The 23,004-nt window shown below is 37.8% G+C and overlaps 1 protein-coding gene across 2 annotated transcripts in view; it reads left to right on the top strand.

The window, feature by feature from the left end:
* The window catches only part of gpc6a (glypican 6a), a 137,232-nt gene that overhangs the window by 54,860 nt on the left and 59,368 nt on the right, over nt 1-23,004 (top strand). For both annotated transcript variants that reach the window (XM_068730726.1, XM_068730727.1), the window contains exon 3: nt 16,770-17,161. In XM_068730726.1, coding sequence (XP_068586827.1) covers nt 16,770-17,161 — 392 coding nt within the window. The remainder of the gene's footprint in view (nt 1-16,769; nt 17,162-23,004) is intronic.

The following is a 23,004-nucleotide window of genomic DNA, read 5'->3' on the forward strand; positions in this document are numbered from 1 at the left end:
GAAGAAAAAAAATATCCCCAAAGGCCCAATTTAGAGTCAGTATTGCGCCATCTCTGGTGATAAAGTTAATTCCCTGTGCAGCTTGGATTTATCTGAGAGAACGTACTAGGATACATTAACACACATAGTAAGGGTTAGGGTTAGTGCATGGGGACATTACGCCTACTTTTCAGAGTACACTAGCTTCATACAGTGCTTCAAAATATATTGTGTTGCACTGAATGCTTTATTAGTATTTGTATGTCCCATTGTCAGACACTCAAACTTATTTACTGCTGTACTGTACAGTACATAATTAGAAAATATCTGTTATTTCATGATAATGTTAAAACAACACTAAATGTACTCTTTGACATTTTAATACTTTTTCATCTTTTAATTTCTAAATGTTCGAAATGTTATTCTTATTTGCACATTAGCCTTTTTAGCAAAGCCTCAAGGGAATGCATGAGTCGAATAATATTTTGATATCTTATATGTGTGGGTGTGTGTGTTTACAATACAACATGTTATTACAAGTATTCATTACTGTCCAAGTCGCCAAGGTATCTGAACAAATCCAAGGAATTATTGTTTGTAGATGTAATGGAAATATCACTTTGTCTTCAGACATTCCATTTATTTTTACATAAAATGTCTCGTCTTAGAAATAACGAAATAATAATACATCAGCTGCACATAATGTGAAGCACAGTGAATGACACACAGGCAGACAAGAAGAGGTGATTATAGATATTATTTTTGAGGAGAGAGGCTTACAACTCACCTGGGAGTGGGTTGGGATTAGGAAGAATGCATTATCAGTGGGTGTTTTAAGGTCTGGCGTCAATCCTGGTCTATCAGATAAGTTTCTCTCTTTCCCTGAAAAAAAAAAAAAGCAGAGCTCTTCCGTACATGGTGTGTCGTCAGTTGTGCAATAGAGTAGGAATGGCTTCTCCCAAGAGAAAACAGATGTCCTTGTCTGGGATTTGCAAGGCGCAAATAATATTGCACCTCAAATTTGCTGCCAAGGGCAGACAATGTCCCAGTTTGAAGTTACTGAATTCACTGAGTATATTGAAACCCCTGTCACCATGTTTTCCAGGTGTAAAGTTGGCCACCAACAGGTTTAGTTTGAAATATATTGAATCCCTTACTAAGAGGATGTCCCCACCAGAAAAATAAAAAAATGTCTTTGGATTGTTTTCAAATGCTTGAAATGAGACATTTGCATTTTCCTGACAAGCAGTGGGGGATGGTTGGTCGGACAGTCAACAGTGGTTTCTTTTCCCATTTTTCTAATCTTCACCAAGTAGTTTTGTTAAAACTTTACAGCTTTTTAGGTAATTTTGGAAGGCATCGATAGATCATTACCATTGCTTTATTTTGGTCACTACTGGAAAACTTCCATTAAGCTCAAGAAATCTAAATTGCATTCCGTTAAAAGATAACTTCAGTATATTTCAACTATGTCATGGAAGGTATGAGTAAGGCACTTAATTAGAAGCCTCTTTTAAAACAGCACTTCTATTTTTTGACCTCCTGAATGTAAGAGAAGACGGAAAGCAAGGACATTACCAGCTGGCCATCATGCATCATGGGTCCGCAGACTGCACATCTCCTGTGGTTCACAATGAAAGGCTCATGTAGCATGCGCTCTTCTGCTTCCACCCTGTCACAGGCTGCTGATGGGTGGCAGAAGTGATGAATGTGGGGTGAGATTGCCTCTCTCTTTAAAGACTGTGTATGCTGGTTGACACAGAGCGGAGAAAGATTCAAACTAGCAGAATGGCAAGGCTAGCCTGGTCACAGCCTTCCAAACCACTAACATTCGTATTACTGTGTGTCGTCTTTACTGCGCGTGCTTGTTAATAATAACCCATTTTCTGGTTAATAGCTTTACTGCTTTGTTGGTTTTCTGGTTTCCTCTTTTTGATGAGGTTGTCAGATAACGTTGATATTCTGTCACTTGGATTGGATTCGACAATTTGTTAGAAGCGCTGCAGCAGTGCTGCATTCACACAAACACAAACACAAGCCATTGTAAATGCCATTGACTGCATTACAAGTTCTTGTACACATCTGCCAAGAATTAATCTTTAAAAATATATTCAGGGTAACATTTAACATCAAGCTTATTGTCCATGTAAGGGTTAATGTTTCCTCAGGCACATAAATTGAGAATATTGTTTGTATCATATTTGGTAGTACTGGAGAACTACTGTATGTGAAAGTGGTGATTAGTAGAAGAGAAGTAGCTCAATGAAAGACTAGTCACAAAGGGAACTTCTTTCTTCCTCCTCTTCTTTGTATTTCATTACTATGCCAAAGCCATGCCTTTTGGCTCCAGTCCTCTCATATAATTTACCACCGTCCTTTATTTTAAAGGCAGCTCCCTCCTGTTTCACGCCATCATTCAGCAAGTCTTAAACTATCATCGCCCTGTCTTATCCACACCGGGGGCAATCGCAAATCAGTGTTCTCTTTAAATGATTTAGATGTTCTTTTATTGTGTCGCCTGCTGCTTCTTATGCTGGCGCCAACATCAGACCATAAGTTTAGGTACAGAGGACCGGCTCTGAATTGGAAACAGTTCCAAATGTATAATAGCAGGAATTGTAAGAAACATGCTTTTTGAAATTTTGTAACTAGATTTTTACTTTTATAATAAATAGATAAAATACAACGCTTAGAGTTTGGACCGACTGAGCTTCCATTTACATCTGGTTACAAATGCAAAATAAAATCAGTACTTATAGACCAACACCTTTCACCTACCGCCAGTATCTCAACTCCATCAACATTTACAGTATTGATGACCAAGCTAGGTGATTACACTCGAGACATGGTATGTTATTTATTTCAATAATCTGTCATTAACCCCTCAGAGAGTTAAATCAAGAATAGTTTCTTTCCCCAGTGCTACAGATATTGTATATTTGACTCATTTAGAAATATATCTGTAATTTCATGTACTAGAGACAGAGAAAGGAACAGAATGTATTGGAGGACAAATCCTGTACTGCTGTTGACAGTGTCACTGGAATTACCAATCATTGCCTGCCTTGAGGGAGCCAGTTTAATACAGTACCTGTTATTTGGATCATGTAGCTTTTCTGCATCTCTTGCAACAACATAAAGATAAAATTAAGCAAAAAGCTTTTACTAATGCATTTCACTGATTTGTCCTTTCTCTGAAACATGCAGTATTTCTTCCTCTGCTATGGGGGTTTAACGGTTGCTCTGTGGAATATAAATTCAGGGTAGACGGCATCAGGCTTTAATGACAGCAGTTCTTCATGTGAGAAATGACAACATGGGCCTGGCTTTACAATGATTACTGCATACCAGGGTGTGAATCTTCATTTATACTGCTCTTGTGATTTATTGATTTTATGTTTAAAGAGCTTCTTTAAAAAGGAATAATGAATCGTTATCCCAGAAATTTTCACTTATACTAGATTAGTTACTTTATGTAACCCAGAGCTTGACATTAAGCTTTTTCAGTCACTTGTACTTGGGCAAGTAGCTGAGATGTTTTACTCGCCCGATAGCCAACCTTACTTGTCTGAAATGAAAAATGTAGGCCTATTAAAAGATAAATACATTTAACAGAGATTTGGACAATTGGATAAAGAAAGGTCAAACATTTTAAATGGTATCTTTTTACTTTGTTGTTGACATTTGCATACAAACACAATTCAAATGATACAAATTAATTATATATATATATATATATATATATATATATATATATATATATATATATATATTTAAATATTTGCTTTGATTGAATATTTTTGGGGAGCATTAGTAGTTTTATTGTTGTATTGTAAGCTGTTTACAGCTAGTGTAAGGAAGTTAAACAGGTCATAGTTCCCTCTCTATTATCTATTTAGTATTGCTGTGAAAACATCTTCTTAGAACAACTGTATTTATTCTGTATTATTAAAATGTATTATTGCATTTCTCGCCAAAAACACAATTTTACAAGATTACATTTGCACATATTGTGATAACATTGTAATATACCTTCGCACAATACACATTTTTACAGTTTGGAGCTTGAACGCATCATAATGCAACTGAATGGGACGTCTGTATATTAGCTGTTAGCAACGTCATAAGCAGGACTGTGCTAGGGCAGAAGAGTCGGTCACTGCGATTACTCTCAGCGGCATGGTGAGAATGAATTACAATATAAGAGGTCTACGTGTCTAATTGAGTAAGTTGTTCCAAATGTTACCATGCTGTTAGCTCCGTTTTTAGCCAAGCAGAACAGTGCTGACAATTAGATGCTTACAGCTAATGTTAACTAGCTCTGTTTACAGATTTCAATGGATAAGTTGTACAAAATGTAGCATTATCAAGGATCAGCGACTAGAAAGCATGAATGTCAATCTCCCGATTGCATTTTTCTTTTTACAAATATGGGCCCCTAATAAAGATTACATGTACTTGCCAGATCGCACAACAGCATGAGGCATTCCACTTGCCCGAACACAGAGTTTACTTGCCTCAGGCAAGCGTTAATGTTGAGCCCTGTAACCTATTTTCATATGCTTTGAATAAATGGTTTAGAAGCCCAGATTATCAAAGGCCAGGAATCGTAAATACATTGAGCAACAATAGCATGGGATGGTGCTTTTGTTTACTAGTAGTACTGTCTTTTTTACTCAGGTTTAGAGTGTTTGGCAAAATTGGTATGTGATAACATTCCTTCATTACCTTTTATTAGATACAAATTATCTTTCAGCAAATTTACAAATCTGCAGAGAAAACTGGAATCAGTATCCACTCATCCTTTATTTACAGAGCCAGATGGTACGTTTGGACACTATCAAGCATCTCCTAATACAACAGATGCTGAATTGTGAAATTTCTCGGTTTTGGCTAGCTGGCTGTGTGCCAATGTGTCTAAAAGCCCATTATCCAAGGCAAATATGTGGACCCCCCCCCCCCACCCTCACCCCCCGTATCTGCTGCTATCACAGAGCATCAAGTACAGGCAGAGTTATTTCTTTGAGAACAGAGAATGGCCAGCTTTCTACATAAAAGTCTTCCACACTCAACCTTTCTCCCAGAGATTTCAGCAGAGATTCTCTTAGCTGTCAGGAAACAATTGCTCTTTGTGAAAGGCAGGAGCTGGTGCAACTTTAAATTTAAAGATGTTTTAAATGAGCTGCCATTGTGTGATTGATGGACTGTGTGAAAGTTGCCTCCCGTTCCTCCTACAACAGAGGGCTTTAATTACGAGGCCTTTGTATTGATGCTGTCAGCTTCAGTGTGATGTGCATCATGTATGGGGTGAGAATGGATTTTACCACCTGGTTGCTTTGTACAGTATCGTTGCACACAATGTCATTGCTTGAAATTGCATTGTCATCAAAGTAGAGTGATATTGTCTGGGGATCAAGGCCTTTGTTATTCATATATTCACTCATCTGTTTGCTCCCCTCAGAGTTTTAAGTGAATTTGATTTTGATTGATGAACAATCATGCAAGAACCGACCTACCATTTAATCAGTATCTACTCTATGTATATGTATTTTTCATGCGGACAGTTAATGTAATACTACCTTTGCATTTTAGGAAAACAATATTTATAAGCACTCTGAAGGCAAATTTGGATAGCTTTCTTTTTATCCATTAAAATGTACAGTTTTGAAATGCCAATAAAGGCACTAAGTGAGTACAGTAAAAGGTGCTTTTTGGAGAGCTTTAAATCTGGTCGTATTGATGTTGATGAAAGATCAATAACACGGAGTGGAGTGCAATAGTAATCTCCAGCTAAATTTCACTAGAGAGTTAAAAGAGATGGGTAACATAGGTACAGTGTTTAATATACATACAATCTGTTGTGACTGTCTTTATGTCACATTGTCCACGTAAATTGTTAATTTAACGTTAATTTAACATGGGCTATGCACAACATATGCATTGCACCATTTTCATCTGCAGTCCTGGAAGGTGGAGGCTGCCAGTGATATGTACATTGACATAGGAACTGATTTAACTGTAACAGACAGTTGTGGTGTGTACACACTGTAGAGATCAGTGATCTTTCAGTACCATCGGTTATCCTAATATAATTAGGTAAAAACAATGTATCAGTTTACGACATTTGTACAGATGTAGAAGGCTATTGATTTGATTTTACATTTTATAAAAATTCCAATTAACAGATGGGATCTATTCGTGGCTAATCCAGTAAATGTAATGCTTTCTGAAATCAAGGATCTTAATCACATTGTTGCACAAATGCAATGTTGCCATAAAGCATTTTCATTGATATTCAAGGTTCACCTCAATGACTGAATACAACCAGATTTATTGAAGAGATCAGAGTCAAATGATTAAAAAAATCTCCAATAACTGACACATTTCTATTGTCTCACGGGAGATATTGCATAGTTAATTTGATTTTATGAAGGTGTAACACAATGCCTTTTTTTCTTTAAATATAATACATGAATTCAACGCTTTGGTTACCATATACCCTGGGGAGGTGGACTTTAAATTGTGCTCCTATTCCGCTGCTTTTTCCTCAGATAGCTCGTTCCAACTCACTCCTCTGCAGACTTATTATGAATAGCAAAGAGGAAGAATACAAATCCTTTCATGCTGGGCACCTGAATGCTATGTTAGAAACAAAGTCAGTCACACAAGCAAGATAACGCCATATTTGTGAAGAAGAAAAAATTAAGCTGAAGAAAAATGTCTGAAGAATGTCAGTAGCCTGCCATCGACTATTGCTGTGGACCAATGTGTTGTGATAGCTGACTGTAATTTACATCCAACTCGGGGGATGGGTAAAATGTGTGCAAACTTAACAGATCATGTGCGCTTTTATGTTCTAATTCCATGTATGCCTTTTTTCTGGATTTAGTACAACGTTTTGAAAAAGCCATATATTGTAAATGCCCATTTCGGTTTTATTTATTCTGTAATCATGGACTTTTTAAATGTTATTCCCAAAAGTACAAAATCCTAAAGATTTGGACTAGAAGGGAAGTGAGATCATGGTGGAGACTCACTTTCCTTCCTCTAGGTCCACAGTCTGATCTGATTTGTTCCCTTGAGTCCATCGGCTGGTGAAGAGTTTCAGTGGCGGGTATGATGTCATTGTTCCCACTTGGAACTGCGCCAGAGACTTAAGCATGCCCGGTATCAATTTGGGAGAACAAACTGGTGTCTTCTCCTGTGGCCTTTAACGTTCCTCTGCATTGCTGCATTACATTTTGTTGAAAAGTCAAGGTAATATTTTTGCTTGGTTTTCTGAAAGGATATAATGTGAGTTCACCTCCTCTGAGATCTCCTGTCATTGGTTGTTCTTCTGTGAGGCAGTAATTCCTCGATAGTTGGATTCTAGGCCCCTGAAGGAAGAAGCTGAAGCTCTTTGTTACTTTCACCAATGCCACTGTGGTCCTCTTGATTTTAAATGTGGGTGTTCTCCACTGACTAATGTGACATTTCTCATCCAGTGTCATTAGGATGTGTTAATTCATAGTAATTAAGGTCCTGGTATCATGCGTTCCATTAATAAACGATTGGGATTCATCAACATCACCACGGATATGATTGAAAGCAGATGTTTCTGAATGTTTAAATAAATCGGGCAATAGTATTTAGTCGGGATGTTCTCATGTGCAGAAGATGATGAGCGTTTCATGAGTGAGAATCTCTTGTTTAATATACTGCGTCGTCTTATGGTTTATTTTTTTTAGAGTCGTGCTACAAACATATTGAGAAGATACAAATCAAACTAGAATGGAATGTAAACGGAAATGCTGACATTTTTTATTTAGTTTAGAGATTACAGCATGTGTTTCTCCGAAAATTTAAATATACAGTTAGGCATAGTGTTTACGTAGTTAAGTAGGAAGTATTTATAATCTTTTTTTTTTTAATAACTGTCTTGCAGCAATTCTGCCCATTAAGAAAAATGTTTTTACATAATGAAGCTTTTCTCCCTTTAGCATTACTGAGGGGTGTTTTACTTGTGTTTTGAAATTGTTATAGTTTTAATCCCCCCCCCCCCCCCCCCCCCCAAAAAAAAAAAAAGAATGTCACCGTAGGGAATTTTCAGAAATACAACCATGGACTGTCCTGTCCCGCAAACTTGTCCAGTTACCACAAAAACATATTTTGCAATGCAATTCATAACAGATAGTTTGGATAAATATTAAGAAAACACTGTTCTTTGGCTGAAGCATAAATATGTGTCCAAAGGGAGAGAGGAAGTCAGACAGCCAGTAAAGGGAAAGCTCACAATTGTGTGCCAGTAGTCATTCCCACTTGCCATTTTCTTTCATGCATATCTTCTATGTAATGCTGAACCAAACCTAATGAGGAATACAATAGCAGGGGCAGAATTGTCACACTGGCAACATATTTTGGATAAATTAGTATAGTTTGTAAAATGGGATACTATCACTGTATCAATTTTTTTTTTAAATACACAGAATATTAATTGCATACATAAAAATAATTTATTGCAAAGAAAATTGTCTACGGTAATATTACATTTATAATTAAATGGAGCCTTACATTTTTATATACAGTATTGATAATGTTAATGATTTTTGGTTTGGAGAGGAACAACAGAACCAAAACCTGTATTAGGATTGTTTGTCCACTTCCGCAGCTAGTTCAGGGTAACAAACCGAACAGAAAACAATATTATCATAATTGGCTGAAGACACACACACGTACACACACACACACACACATATATTCTGTATATTGTGCAGGTAATGAATATTGCAGAAAACTACATCACAACAGATACTTTCAATGACTGCATGGCTTGTTTTGTTTAGAGAAGTGCTGGCTTTAAATTGTGAATAACAATGAGATGTAAATTACCTGGGACTGTTTTGCTACACAGTGCACATACTGCTAACATATACTGGGGGCCTGTGATGAAAGTTTTGGCTATATAATAAAACATACATGCTTTATATAATTTGATTATGGAGGCCATAACTGGAGTAATGGTGAAATCAAACATTTCATTGACTGTCTCATACAGCTAAGCATTATAAATAGAAAAATACTTTTTAATTTGATAGTAAACAGTATAGAAAATATGTTAAGGGTGTTTTACTTTAAATTGTTCCTCATTTCTATTTGTTCATAATTGTGCACAGAATATATTTTAACTTTCATTGCAACTTTTCATCACAAATGGAAAGAAGCAGAAAAAAAGGAGTGATTGATGGGTTTGACAGAGCAAAGGAGATCCAGATAAGGACAGAGTGGAAAAGCATATTACAATCTGAGCATCTGAGGCATATTTTACAATTGCTATAACATGTTGCACACATGCTACATGTGACCTTTTACAGCACACATCCTGTGCCGGGTGTGTTAAGTTGACAGCACTCTCAAAAGATAAACATCAGATGTGCTTTTTGTTGGACTACAATGATGTCACATGACATGTTGTCTCAGTGAAACTACAGCGCTCTCTCCAGCAACACACACAAGCAGAGTGAAAAGCAAATGCTTGAACACAAAACGTCTTAAATGTATTCATGATTTCTGGACTACTGTCCTCAGTATTTGAGAGAATGTGTTCACATTACCCAATGTCAAAATAACTCATACGTTCATGTTCGGCTCGAGTACGGTAACACATTGAATATAACAGTGGATGAAATGTGACACCTTTGTCTTCAACCTGGAATATGAAACACTAACCTTGTCTGTAAGAGGATCTGGATTAAAAGAGGCTGACAAGGTCAGAGATGTGGTTAGCTGCTAGTCCAGCACATTTTACTGGTCAGCCTTGAAGGTGACCAGTAAAATCTCAGTAACAATGTTACTGACAAATTGTATATGAATAACGAGAGATTGAAGAGTAGTGTATTTGTCTGCATTGAATTATATTAATGTTACAATAATCTCATTAAACAAGACCAAAAGCTGCCAGTAGACTTGTCTGATGGTCAAATAGCTCTGGAAAACCACCTCCCCTCGCTCTTTTCTGATTATTTCTGTACATTTTCGACATTCACACGTACTTCACTCCATGATTGGACACTTGTGCAAGATGAGAAAAGGGTTTGAATTTCTCTCGCTCCAGCTCTTTTTTTCCTTCCTTTCTGTCACTTTTAATTCCTGAACAACTGAGTACAGCACAATGAATGCCTTACGGGAGCGACTGTCTGAAAATGTGCGCCATCATCCCTAAATTTAAAATATATTGGTCTCCCCACTCCGTCTGTGGGGACCATGAATGTCTTTGACAAGTTTCACAGCTATCCATTCAATAGATGTTGACATATTTCACTTAAAAACAAAAATGTTAGCCTATAAGTGGTACTAAGGAGAAGTCATCAGATCAATACAGTCAGTGTGATTCATCCTCTGTGGACCTCGAATGTCTGTACAAATGGTCGGGGCAGTCCATCCAATGGTTGTTGATTATATTTCGGTCTGGATCAAAGCGGTGGACCGACGGATCCACATTGCCACCACTAGAGCCATCAGGTTCAGGTTCAGGTTGAGCAATGTCTCATGTTCCCTCTCGGTCATGTTGTTCATGTGCACTGAACTGCTTTGAGAAAATCAACTGCAATTTGAAACCATACTTTTCCCGGAGTCCCTGATTACTCCAGTGGTGAGAAGCAGTTTACTCCGTTAACTTGCAGTTGAAGTGGTTCACTTGAGTAAGGTTGTTACAAAATCTTTCCCACTTTGACGTCTTTGAGATATATCAATGCTGCTGTAGCTGGAACAAACCGTAGTACATAGAGGTTGAAAGGTTTTGGTCAATATCGAACATAACATTGGATAGATGATAAGAGCCCTGTAAATGTAGTGTTATAGTAGATATATGCTTTAAATAGTGTAATTAAGTGGACATAGTGTTTGCTAATGTGTTTACATGAGTTCACAGGGTCAATATTCCAAGTATTTATGAACCATATTCTGGATTATGTGGGGAAAAAATGTGTATTAATCAGAATTGTATTCATTTTATGATATGTTTTACATCCTCTGGCCATTAGACAGACATTGCTGGGTCTTTCTGATTCCTTACAAAAAGCATTACATTCCTAGGCTAAAAGATATAAGATGTAATAATATCCAAGCTAAGCTTTACACAATGACTACCCTCGGGTCATTCAAGACAGTTGGACCATTAATTGAAATTTGGTCTTAATTAACCACACTAAAAATTATAGATCCCGTTGTTTAAGCCGGTAAGAAATGAATTTTCAAGTAGTGTGAAGTCAAATTAATGGGTGAGTGCATTTTCTTTTTTTTGAATAAGTGTTATTATCAGAGCAACAGAAAGGTCACCTTTATTAATCATGATAATTATTCATAGTAATTAGGCCAGATATCAAAGGAGCACTTTTCAACTGTTCAACAATAATTGATTCATTACGCTCAGAATTACTTCAAGGGTACTAACACGTTTTATATTTTGTATGCAATATGAAAATAACACAGTCCAGCCTCAATTACGACTGGCACTAATGGTTCACTTTACCACCGTTTTTGTATTGATTATTATGATTTTTTTTTAACGTGCTGTCCCCTAGGAATAATCTGAAGGTGGCAAAATGATGCATTACAATAATGATAATCATAAGTCAGCAGCTTTATGTAACAACTTTATAGAACATAAAGATACTTAATGTTACAAAACAAAGATACATAAAATTAATCAAGACAACAGATATAATTGTTATTACTGGATTTTTAGAGACTAAAAAAGAGAGAATACATTTCACAAAGCCTGAAGACCTTGAGAGGATTGTTCTTCACATCAACAACTCATTAAAAATACATTGCATCACTAAGCTTTTTTTTTAATTATTTGATTACATTTTTTGTAAAACTCTTGAGTTTTACAAAAACTCTTGAGATATTTGGTGATGGGATTCACAAACCATTACACAGTTGAAGAACAATGACTTATCTCATGAAGAATGATACAAATTGTTTTTGTACAGTGGAAGTCAACAAATACTTGTTGTTCAGGCTGTTGAACTGTCATTGTTAAATATGCCTTTATGTTATTAATAAACTCAGTAAGAAGGTGTAGTTTTGTCTTTTCACATCATGAAGTTTCACAATGCTTTGTCCGTTCGCTGAGCTCTCACTCAAACAGATTATTTAGCATTATTTTTATTATGTCTTCAGTTTGTTTGTACTGTAAACATGTGACACAATCTATGTATTGTATTTTAATATATCTTAAAGTTAGTTTATTAAGCAACAAATGAAAAATAAATATTTTGGTAAACAGTATTTCTGTTTCATAGAGATTGTTAAACTCTGTAACTGAAGCCTTGTAACCTTCTTTTTTTTCTATTTTCTTGCAACATCCATAATGCCTTTGCCAACTTATTTTTTCTTCATTTCTTGAGAGAGTTGGATGATTCCTAAATCTATTGTGTCAGTAAGCAGCATACACCCATGTATTGACATGTTTCCAAGTATTAAAACCCTAAAGGCCGGATAGCTGAATGTTGTCCAAGGTCAATAACTCTCAATGATAATTCCCTGGCCAAACATGTATTTTGGCCAACAGAGAGCAGTTCACTCTTCATGAGTTGGCAAGCTGTAGCTGCTAACTGAAACACTCAGTACAGTCTGTTTCGTCAGGTAAAAGGCCTTGAAATCACATAAAGACCCATTAGTTACGCAGAAGAAGAGTGGTGATTAATGCAGTGTACTTGCTATTTAGTTCAAGAACTCAAGTTGAGATTATATCATTTTAAGCTTTCTTGAACTGCTTAAAGTGATATGTACTTACAATAATGGTTATCTGAAAAAAATGTCATGAGTAACTTTTTTTTAATGTAGACTTGTTTGTAAAAGCAAAGACTATTATAATACCCGTCAAATCATCTCCCTCTTAAGATTTTGCAACATTGATTAAAGTCAAACAGGACTGTTTTTCAAACACTCACAGACATTGTGAACACTAAATGACAAAAGTGCAAAGACGACTAAAGGTCCTTCAATTGCTACTCCTCACACCCAATAGTATGAAGTAACCAACATTGCCACTCATTACCCTTCGTGGGGCCAAGAAAGACATTCTCACAAAAAGAGTGAAAACTCGTCCCCGGGTGCCTTGTGGATGCAAAAGCCTGACACTCTTTATGTTTCAGTCAATGACCACAATCCAACAATGTGATCAGAGCTGGTTTAAATCAACTGCATATAATCATAGAAACCCTCAATGCCATCAGTCACCACTGCCTGGAAATAAAACATTCTTAAAGCCACTATTTGATCAGGTTGAATTATCTAATTATTACCAGTCTTTCATAGTTACTTCACAGTACTGCACAGAAGAGTGTGAGATTTGTTCGTAATGACCTTTAATTTCACTCAATTAGCCTGTATAAAACTTCATTTTGTGAGCTCAGAATGGTCTTCCTAGCGCAATTTATCTTAGTCAAGCCTTCTTTTACTGGTTCATTTCTTTCATGGAAATAATTGCATTGGACTTGATCATCGTACATGGACTATGCAGACATGAAATACTGTCCTATTCCTTTTTTTTTTTAAACCTTTTACACAGACACAGGGAGAGAGAACTTCATTTTTGACACCGTTTCCTTTGTAGAACCCTGTAATGTCAGGTAGCCTGAACATCAACAACTTAGCAGAAAGGTCATGATTCGCATTTCTCAATTAAAGCATGAAGAATGAACGCTGCACTGTGTCCATAGAGGGCCTCTCTTCATCTACCACTGACATTCAACTGTAGAACCTTCTCAGGTCCATCGGCCCCATAGAGATGTTCAAGGTAGTAACTCTTGCCAAGGGTTCGTACATTTCTTTAAAATGTAAACATATGTATCAATTGTTTCACATATAACTACACTAAATCATATGATTAATATAGTGTTACTTTTGTTTTGTGATATGAATTCTCTTGAGTGCCACTAAAATGGTAACACAGATACAAAATTGCATGCCCAATACACAGGGGCTTACGTGTCCTTGATTTGAGTCCAATTGGAAAAATTGAATGAAAACTCCCTACAGGCTTTTAATATTTAAACAAATGTGGGTGTAATGGCACATTACTTAGTTGCAAAGAAACTAGAGTGAGTGACTAGGGACTGATCTACTACCTTTTTAAAGGTGCCACTAGAGACAAAAGAGGATTGGCTAAGCATGTTGCAAAAAATGCGAGTAAAAGGGATTCTAATGCAGTTAAAAAAGAGCCGTAACTCCCACCAGTCTTGAAAATGGAGGGACAGTCAAACCTCTGGTTTTACATTAGCATGTAGAGCCAGAGGATGCAGACGTTGTATATTACAGGGAGTTTCTAAGGGACTCGCAATGGTGCTTTAGCCCACTTTGCAGAACTGTGGATCATCATGCAGAGGACAGAGTTTGACCCTTGAACCCAGCTGTTGTAAGAGTGTTTGTATTATCCCACTTAACATAATCACTAGTTCATTTACACATTTTCCCATCAAAACAGTTTACTCAAAGCCAGAATGACCCTTGTGGTTTTATATCATTGAATGATTCACACAGTAATGAATGAGTGTGATGTACAGTGTGAGGCCATGATAGTCTGAATTATCCATATATCTTTTTACTCATCTTTTTGGTTTAAGATTACCAGCATGATAGTGTTCATTAAGAATGTGATTTACAGCATTTTGTTGGTTTCTGACCGTCAAATATTAAAGGATGAAATAAAAATAAATTAATAATAAAATGTCACTGTACCTTAAATGTACTTTTATACCCCACACAATTTAGTATTTCGCATGACCTCTTATCAAACTGAATAAAAATTAAATATAAAATGGCAATCTTAAAATATTTGCAAACTGAGATTTGACTATTGGCATTTCTTATGTTTTGAAATGTTTCACACATTTCTTAGATTAGATTTCTTAGATTCTAGATTAAAATTAGATTTATGTTTGCTTTGATTACATACAGCACAGCCCGCCTTCACACTATACAAAATAGGCTACTTATTCATCGCTCCATATGGTCGTTTAGTCATATCAACACAGGAGGGAAATGTATTGTTAGAAGTAAATATGTAACTCATGTAGCTGTGTGACAGCAATCATAAACAATACAAAGAAATGTCACACAGAAATACCCAACCAGGAGAAGAGTCCCTGCAGGTTTTGTTAGCAAGCATGACATGTGAAATGTCTGCAGCGTGTTTGTTTACAAAGAAGGGAGGAGAGATATTTGGCATTTGTGCATGGAGAGATGTGTTATGATCTTTCCAACATACACAGGAACATGGGATCCTGATTTGCTCAGCTTCAGTGAGACTCCCCAACAAATGTTGCTTTTGTCTCTTTTTTTCTTCCTTTTTTTTTGGCTGTAGTGATGCTCAAGAGATTAGGTGCTCTAATGGAAGAAAGCCACTTGGGCAGATGACAAGAAACAAAAATGTAATTGCTGGGAATAAATGTCAATGGGGAATCTTATAGTTACACTTGTGCATTTTAATGTCTGTGTTTACAGTAATTTACAATGTAAAAGAATATAAATCACATATCTTACAGTCTCAAAAATATATTCAGAATTGTATCCTTTTATTATTATAAGTATATTGAGAAATATCTCTTTCTCCTCATCCCCATTATCGTCTGCTCATGAATTTGTGGACTTCCACTGCACATCAACTTATAAATGAATCATAAAGCTGATTTCAGAGGCTTCTATGTTTACTTAGGTATGACAGTGTTCTGCGTGTATCTTTGTTATAGTTGTATACGCATGCAGGTGAGTTCAGAACCGTGACCAGTTCACACTTTAATCTGATATTGGCCACATTTTTAAATCATTTGAACAGCCAAACAATAAACTAAAATCTGCAATAGATCAGAACTGAGCACTAAGGCTTGCGGTGTGATTGTAGCCTATGTGGGCTTGTTGAAAAAAAGAGAAGAAATGTCTTGAAACAGCACAATCGGTACCGCGCCACCAGAGAAGGTGTCAGTCATCCGTTGCCATGGGAAAACAGAGGTTTGAAGCTGAGACACTGTTTCCACAGAAGGTGATTTAATCCTCTTTTGAAGGGCAGAATCATTATAGTCTATTTTTGCTTGGCCAGTAAGACGGTTTCAAATTTCAGTTTAGCTTTAAGGAAAGGTAAAAGACATTTGTTATGAAGTTTTATTTTTGAAAGACGTTACACAGTGTGTGTGTACTGAATCAACGACAATAACAATGATAGAAATAAAACAGATGTGCTTGTCTCATTTTGTATCCTATGTTAAACATACTCTTCAGATAATTCGGAGCGAATTAAGCCTCTTTCAATATACTGTAACACTGTATTCAATTATAGGTCCAGAGGCCAGTTGTCTCGGTTGACAAATAAATAGTTTCAGTGAGGAACTAATGCTTTTGGGAATAATGGTGGGTGCTCTGGTTGATAATGTATACTAGTGTCTGTGTCTAAAACTTATGAATATTTTGTTACAGTATGCAATCAGAACCTTTACATTAATCATTCATTGTCCTTGTGGCCCATTATTTCTGCTATTAAATTATTAATTCTTTGGACTGACTTTCTTCACATAATCAAGTACCTATCGTTGGCTGCTATACATTAGTGCTGTATACGCAGACGGAGCCATAAAATGAGACATTAAAGTGCAACAACACTACTCTGACTAGATTAAACGGCCCTCTTCAAAGCCTTTTGTCTGGTATATATTGTAGGAAAAGACATTAGATACTGTAAATATCGGCACAATAACCCAACTGTTTGTCTTTTCCATCTCTCCCTCCTCTCCACAAACCATCCATCCATCTAGAGTTTTTCTTGGAGCTGCTGGACAATTCTGAGAAGTCTCTCAACAGTATGTTCACAAGGACGTACGGGAAGCTGTACATGCAGAACTCAGAGGTGTTCCAGGACCTGTTCACTGAGCTAAAGCGCTACTACACAGGGGGCAACGTCAACCTGGAGGAGATGCTCAATGACTTCTGGTCCAGGCTGCTGGAGCGCATGTTCCAGTTACTCAACTCCCAGTACCACTTCACAGACGACTACTTGGAGTGTGTCAGTAAATACACAGATCAGCTAAAGCCCTTTGGAGATGTGCCAAGGAAACTTAAGGCCCAGGTCACCAGGGCCTTCATCGCTGCCCGGACGTTTGTCCAGGGGCTAATGGTGGGTCGGGAGGTCGCCAACAGGGTAGCCAAGGTGAGTTTAATTTTCTTCTCATACTCATTTTGGTGTTGCTTGGCACTTAAGCAATCGTGTGCTGTTGAGCAGTGTTGCATTATGCTTTAAGATAAAGTATTACGTTTGCAAATATCCTGTAAGATTTAAACTGCCTGCAATTGCATATGTCTCTTCTATAACACAGGGTTGTTTCTATGAGGCCATGCATTATTCTAGTCCATATTTTATGATTATTGTAATTGACTCAAACACAGAAGAAACATAGTTTAATGGTTTAATTATACACACTGTACCGATGGTCTATCCACCTACACCTTGATTCTTAAGTCTTTGAAAGCTCTTCATTGGACTTAACATCATTCTCCTTTAGATTTGATTGCATCTGAATAATTTATTAAAGGCTAAGAAAAAGAGAAAACATTTTGATTCCATATGAAGAAGTTTTTTTTAGATTCACTTGATCTCCGGTTGTGAGGGTCAGTATGAGACATTTGTTTTTCATATGACTGGTGGAGCACACAGTACGCAGTATGCTCCACATGTCAGAAGAATCCCCCGCAGAGAGCAAAGCTTTGCAAAAGAGAGAAGATTAAAGCCCATCACCCCCTGAGATTTCTGATGTGGTGTTGTTTGCAGTGGTTCTCTTTGCTACTCTCATTTTGTTACTTTTTAGACATAGCGTATCAGGAAAATTAGTAACATTTTCTACGCTGACAGTTCATTTGGTGACATGAATAAAGTTTTATTTTTTTTTTGGCTTGAGAAATTGGTTGATATGATTCTGATGACTAAATATGTTTTCAGAGCATTATCAAACACTGGAGATTATAAATGTGTTTTTGAGGGCTTAGAGGATATTTTTTTCTAATTCCATGTTAAACGTAGAAAGTTATGCAACAGTTTTTCATCAACGTCTAAACTGTAAACATTATATAACCAAAGCTGTTAGCTCTTGATGGTGCATTGCTCTATGAAATAGATCAAAAACTGGCAGGAACTATTTACACACACTCACATAAAATATGTATTTTTATTTTAGTTTTTATTTTAGTTATTTTACTTGCGACATACTTTCTTAAAACACTCAAAAAACATGAAACCTTAAGACCCATAAGCCATTGATTTATCTTTAGAAATAAAAACTGCAATTAGGTGTTTTTCAACACGTATTCATTTACTGATTCATTTTCTGAAAAATGTTAATACATTTTTCACAAGTAAAACATCAGTTTAAAAAATGTCTTCCGAGTTCAGCAGTAAAATTATTTATTTTTATCTGGTTTCAGCTTGAAGCTCACTGTGCCTTTCAATCAAACAGAGGGGACAAATTGTCAAAAGAGGAGTGTGAGGGGGCAAATAATAAATGAGATCTGCTGACTTTGAGAAAGACTTTAAATCATTCCCATGTTGGAACCTAAACCAACTCCCTCTGTTAAGCGTTTCGCACAGAGGGTAGATTGTGAACATAACTGTATGCAATTTATAATAACACAACTTAGGCATATGACCACATATAAATATTACAAATATTCAACTCACACAGGTGTGCCCTCTACTGGACTGGACTCTATGAGTAATACTCTCTTCCAATCACAAGCATGCATTCCCCAAATAAAAATTAGTGTAGCCGTCCGATCACGACGTGCCTACCCGAACACAAGCAGGCTGATTGCTCATCTCTACGGATGCAATCGCCACTTTAAGAACCTTGTCACTACCCGTCATGTCCCAGTCTCATCCCTGTGACGGATCTTCACAACACCTGCTTGGAGGGCCTTGGTGTAGACTACACAGAGAAGAGTGTTCAGCAGTCAACCTGCAAAGCATTGCCTAAGATTCAGCGCTAGCAGCAGTGAAGTCCACTGCCTCATCCCAAGTCAGTGAACCGCCTCCCCCATGGTTCTTGTCCCGCCCTCTTTACCAGACAGTTGTCAAGGTGGAAGTAGCCCACTAATCAGACCATCTGCCCTTCGCTTACACATCCAGTAACAATGTAATGGTGAGAAGGAGGGAGCATCGGCATCCCGCCGCCTCCATGTATTGGGCTGCCTTGGCTGAGGCTCTCTGCATGGCCAAGGTGAACCGATTCAGCTAAGCACAGAGAGGTCTCCGGGTCAGCAGAAGGGTCCTGCCTGGAACCAAAAGCACAGTACTGATGATGATGATGATGACAATGTCTGAAGGAGAGAGCATCTCGAACCAAAAGCACAGTACTGATGATGATGATGATGATGATGATGATGATGATGATGATGACAATGTCTGAAGGAGAGAGCATCTCGATGGCTGCTAATAAAGTTGATATTGTGAATGTGTTTCATACTGTTGCGCACTTCCTGATTCCTGAAGAGAGGATATTTCAGACCCATTTTGGATATCTGCATACTAAACAAGCACTGCCTGCAAGACGTTGCGTTTGTTAAGCATTAAACGGTACTAGAACTGGTTCAGCCGGGCGATTGGTTCACCAGTATCAACCTAAAGGTGCATAATCTCAGGTCGAGGTGGCCAAGAAACACAGGATATATTTGCATTTTCGCCCTTCCAGGGAATGGCCTACATAGACTGCTGTTTGGCTATGCCATGGTCCCATGCCATGGGGCATGACGTGTGGACACCATGCTTCAGACCGAGTGCTACCGATGCACGAGGGTCTTCTTTTATCTTGAAAAGCTCATCGTCATGATTAAGTCCATGTTCCACATAGCCCAGATGATCTTGCAACTAACCAATTTTGGGTTCAACAGACAGCGCTGCTGCAGATAGTCTAACTGCGGCAGGGTGTAACGGTCTTGACTGTCATATGGTGTTTGTGGCAGCTGCCTTTCCAGTAGTACTGCTGGGAGTCCTACACTTAGGGCACATGCAGAGATAGTTTACTAGCCTTATGCCAGGAAGCACAAGCGGCTCTTGGTTACCATTCTCCCCATCAGTACTGGACGACCTTTGGGGTCCCCACAACACCTGTTGCAGGGAACAGAATTGGGACGAGTGACCTACATCACAGTAACCACTGATGTGCCCCTGACAGAGAAGGGATGACCTGGCTGGGGAGAGTGATTGGTGTTGTGAGGCCCAGACACATCAACCTCTTCAAGTTACAGTAAGTGTTGGTCCTCCAACACTTCAGGCCCCTGATACAGGGGAGGCACGTGTTGGTGAGGGCCTACAACCACACCATGGGGGCCTACATCAACAGGCAAGATTGAATTTGGTCCACTGCCCTGTTGTGGATGGCGCAGAGCCTGCGGTTGTGGGCCTCAGAATGCCTGTTGTTTTTGAAGGCTCTCCACATCCCTGGGTTGCGAAATCAGGAGTGGATCTGTTTGCTAACTGACGCAACACACACTGCCCGTTATGGTGGACGTGCCCTGGGCAAGAAAGCTGCTTTTCCGATGCTCCATCTCATCCATCCCCTGTTGAGAGAGTGAAGCGGGAGCAGTTGTTTAACATTTTGGTAGCTCCAGGTTGTCGTTTGGTGCCATAGTAGAACGAAATGACTTAGATGATGGTGGCCATGGACCGTGTCCACTTGGGGCATCCTTTCCAGGCATTACTCCCAAGAGGAACAGGCTGAAGGTTTTGCAGACCATCCAAGCTAGGGTGACTAATACCACCGTCCTTTGCAGTTGAGTCTAGTCTCTCATTTTTGCAGTGCTAAGTGGATAGAGGGCTGTCTCATGTGTTACGATCTCTCCTTTACACTAGGGGACTGTGTCCTGTTTGCTTTCACTTTTCTGTTTTTAAGGATGTTGATCCTCAGCTGATAAGCCACATCTGAGCTTGGTGTGGTTCCAGCTTTAAAGTCTCTCCACCTGAACATTGACGGTTCCTTCTTTGGCTGACAAGGCTGCTGTTTAGTTTATTTCAGACAGCTCCACACATTCATTTTTTGGCAACGCAGTGGGAACTGCCATTGATGCTCAAAGCTTTTTGTGAAGGGTCCCTTTGAAGCTTTTGAGCAACACTGACCTCAGCTAAGAGAGTATGTAAACTAACCGCCCTTTTGGTTAATCCCAATTTCTTGCTGCTCCGTGCTGATCGCAGCTTGGCCACCCTTTGACAAATTCCTCCTTTATTTCCAGGAACTTAAGGAGTTCTTTCATGTCCAGGGTTTTATAGCTGGGTGCTTTTTGTCTTCCACCACATGTGGGGATAGGGAGAAATAGTTCTATCTTCTTTGCCCAGTTTGTGTGTTGGCATGTTTTAGAATGCAAGGCCGCCATCAAGTACACTGAACAGCTGTTTGTGTGCTTCGGGGATGGTGTGGCCAGCTTTGTGAGTGCATCTCCCAAGCCTACAGGCAGGTGGTAAGAGACCCTCTCATTATAGTACGCGCACAGTCTACAGCATGGCAGTGTTGGCGGCCTGTTTGGTCGGGTTACAATACAGTAACTGTAAATCCTGTTTCAACAAAAACTATATGGTCAACAACAATAAACTAGGGCTACAACTAATTATTATTATCATTTTATTCATTCATCTTTTTATTATTTTGTTGATTAATCAATTAATAGTCTATGGATTTTTTTTTTTAAATGTCCAAAAAAAGTATATCCTATACAGACTCAAGGTAATGACTTCTAATGTCTTGTTTTGTTGGAACAACAGTTCAAACCCCAAAAATATTGAATCAATTTATTATATTTTATTTATTTGATAAAAAATAAAAAGAGCAAATTCTCACATCAATTTTGCTTGAAAAATTAATGAAACAATTAATCGATCAATCAAATAGAAATGGATTATATTTTGATTATTTGATCATGGCAGGTCCACAATCAATGTTTTCTTTTTCCTGACTTATTTAACGTGTCCTCTTAAGTTTAAATAAAGCTTACGTGTACACTGGCAATTGTGTCATTTTATTACTCTATTAATATTTGATTTATAAAGAAAAATACATTGCTGCAAGAGTCAATTTAACACTAACGCTCAATAGAACTTAATACACATTGGGTTTAGTGTTGAATTGAACTCCTGATGCTGTGTATTTTTCTATATAAATCAAATCAGCCAAGTATGTGACTCAGCTTAGACCAATACTTGCTTTTTCATAGAAATGCCAATTACAGGAAACACTCCTGGCTGCTGTTAATCTTTATTTTTTTATGAAAACTAAAACATCTAAAACTATTTTCAATGTAATGTAGTCAGTTTATGACAAAACTGTGGCCACTAAACATGACGTGAAATCGAATCATTTTTAAAATCAACATTATCTTTACAAACAAAAAAAGCAGCATTCAAATTCATAATCTACTTTTTCCTCATCATTAGACCAGAACCTATACCATGACCAACTTGTATTATTATTGTGTCTGAAACTGAACCATCAGCTTGATATATCATCACCCACCTCCTGTAACAACAGACCTCACTTAATTATGGGGGATTGCGGGAATTTACATCATGATAGCATTAAAGTGCTATATCCTCCCTGCTGTACCCTGCTTCCATATATCACCTCTGAAGAGTCAGTGATGGTTTATTGTTTATTATTGTCCTTCAGCTTGCCTCTGAGCAAGCCTTTCACCATTCCTCAGTGGCATTGCAGTTATTTAAGATGAAGAGTTAAAATGAGCACCTCTATACATTTGTCCTAGGCCTAAAAGGCACCCTCACTCTGGATGAAATCCCATTTTCCTTGGTTCCTCATCAATTATGAAGTGGAGCCAGGAAACAGTGTGGCATTGCTAACGGCTGTCAGGTTGGTGAACAACCATACTGTAGAACTGGAGGTGAAAAAGTTGCTTGACATGACAAATCACCTTGACCTAAGAATCACCCTGCATACTTGCTTCTTTCAGTGACAAAAAGCCACTTGCATCTCCTTACAACACAGTCTTAAAGTACATACC

The sequence above is a fragment of the Cebidichthys violaceus genome, unplaced genomic scaffold, assembly GCF_023349555.1.
Source record: "Cebidichthys violaceus isolate CVI_PGR_0920_01 unplaced genomic scaffold, fCebVio1.0.p SCAF_5, whole genome shotgun sequence".
NCBI lineage: Eukaryota > Metazoa > Chordata > Actinopteri > Perciformes > Stichaeidae > Cebidichthys > Cebidichthys violaceus.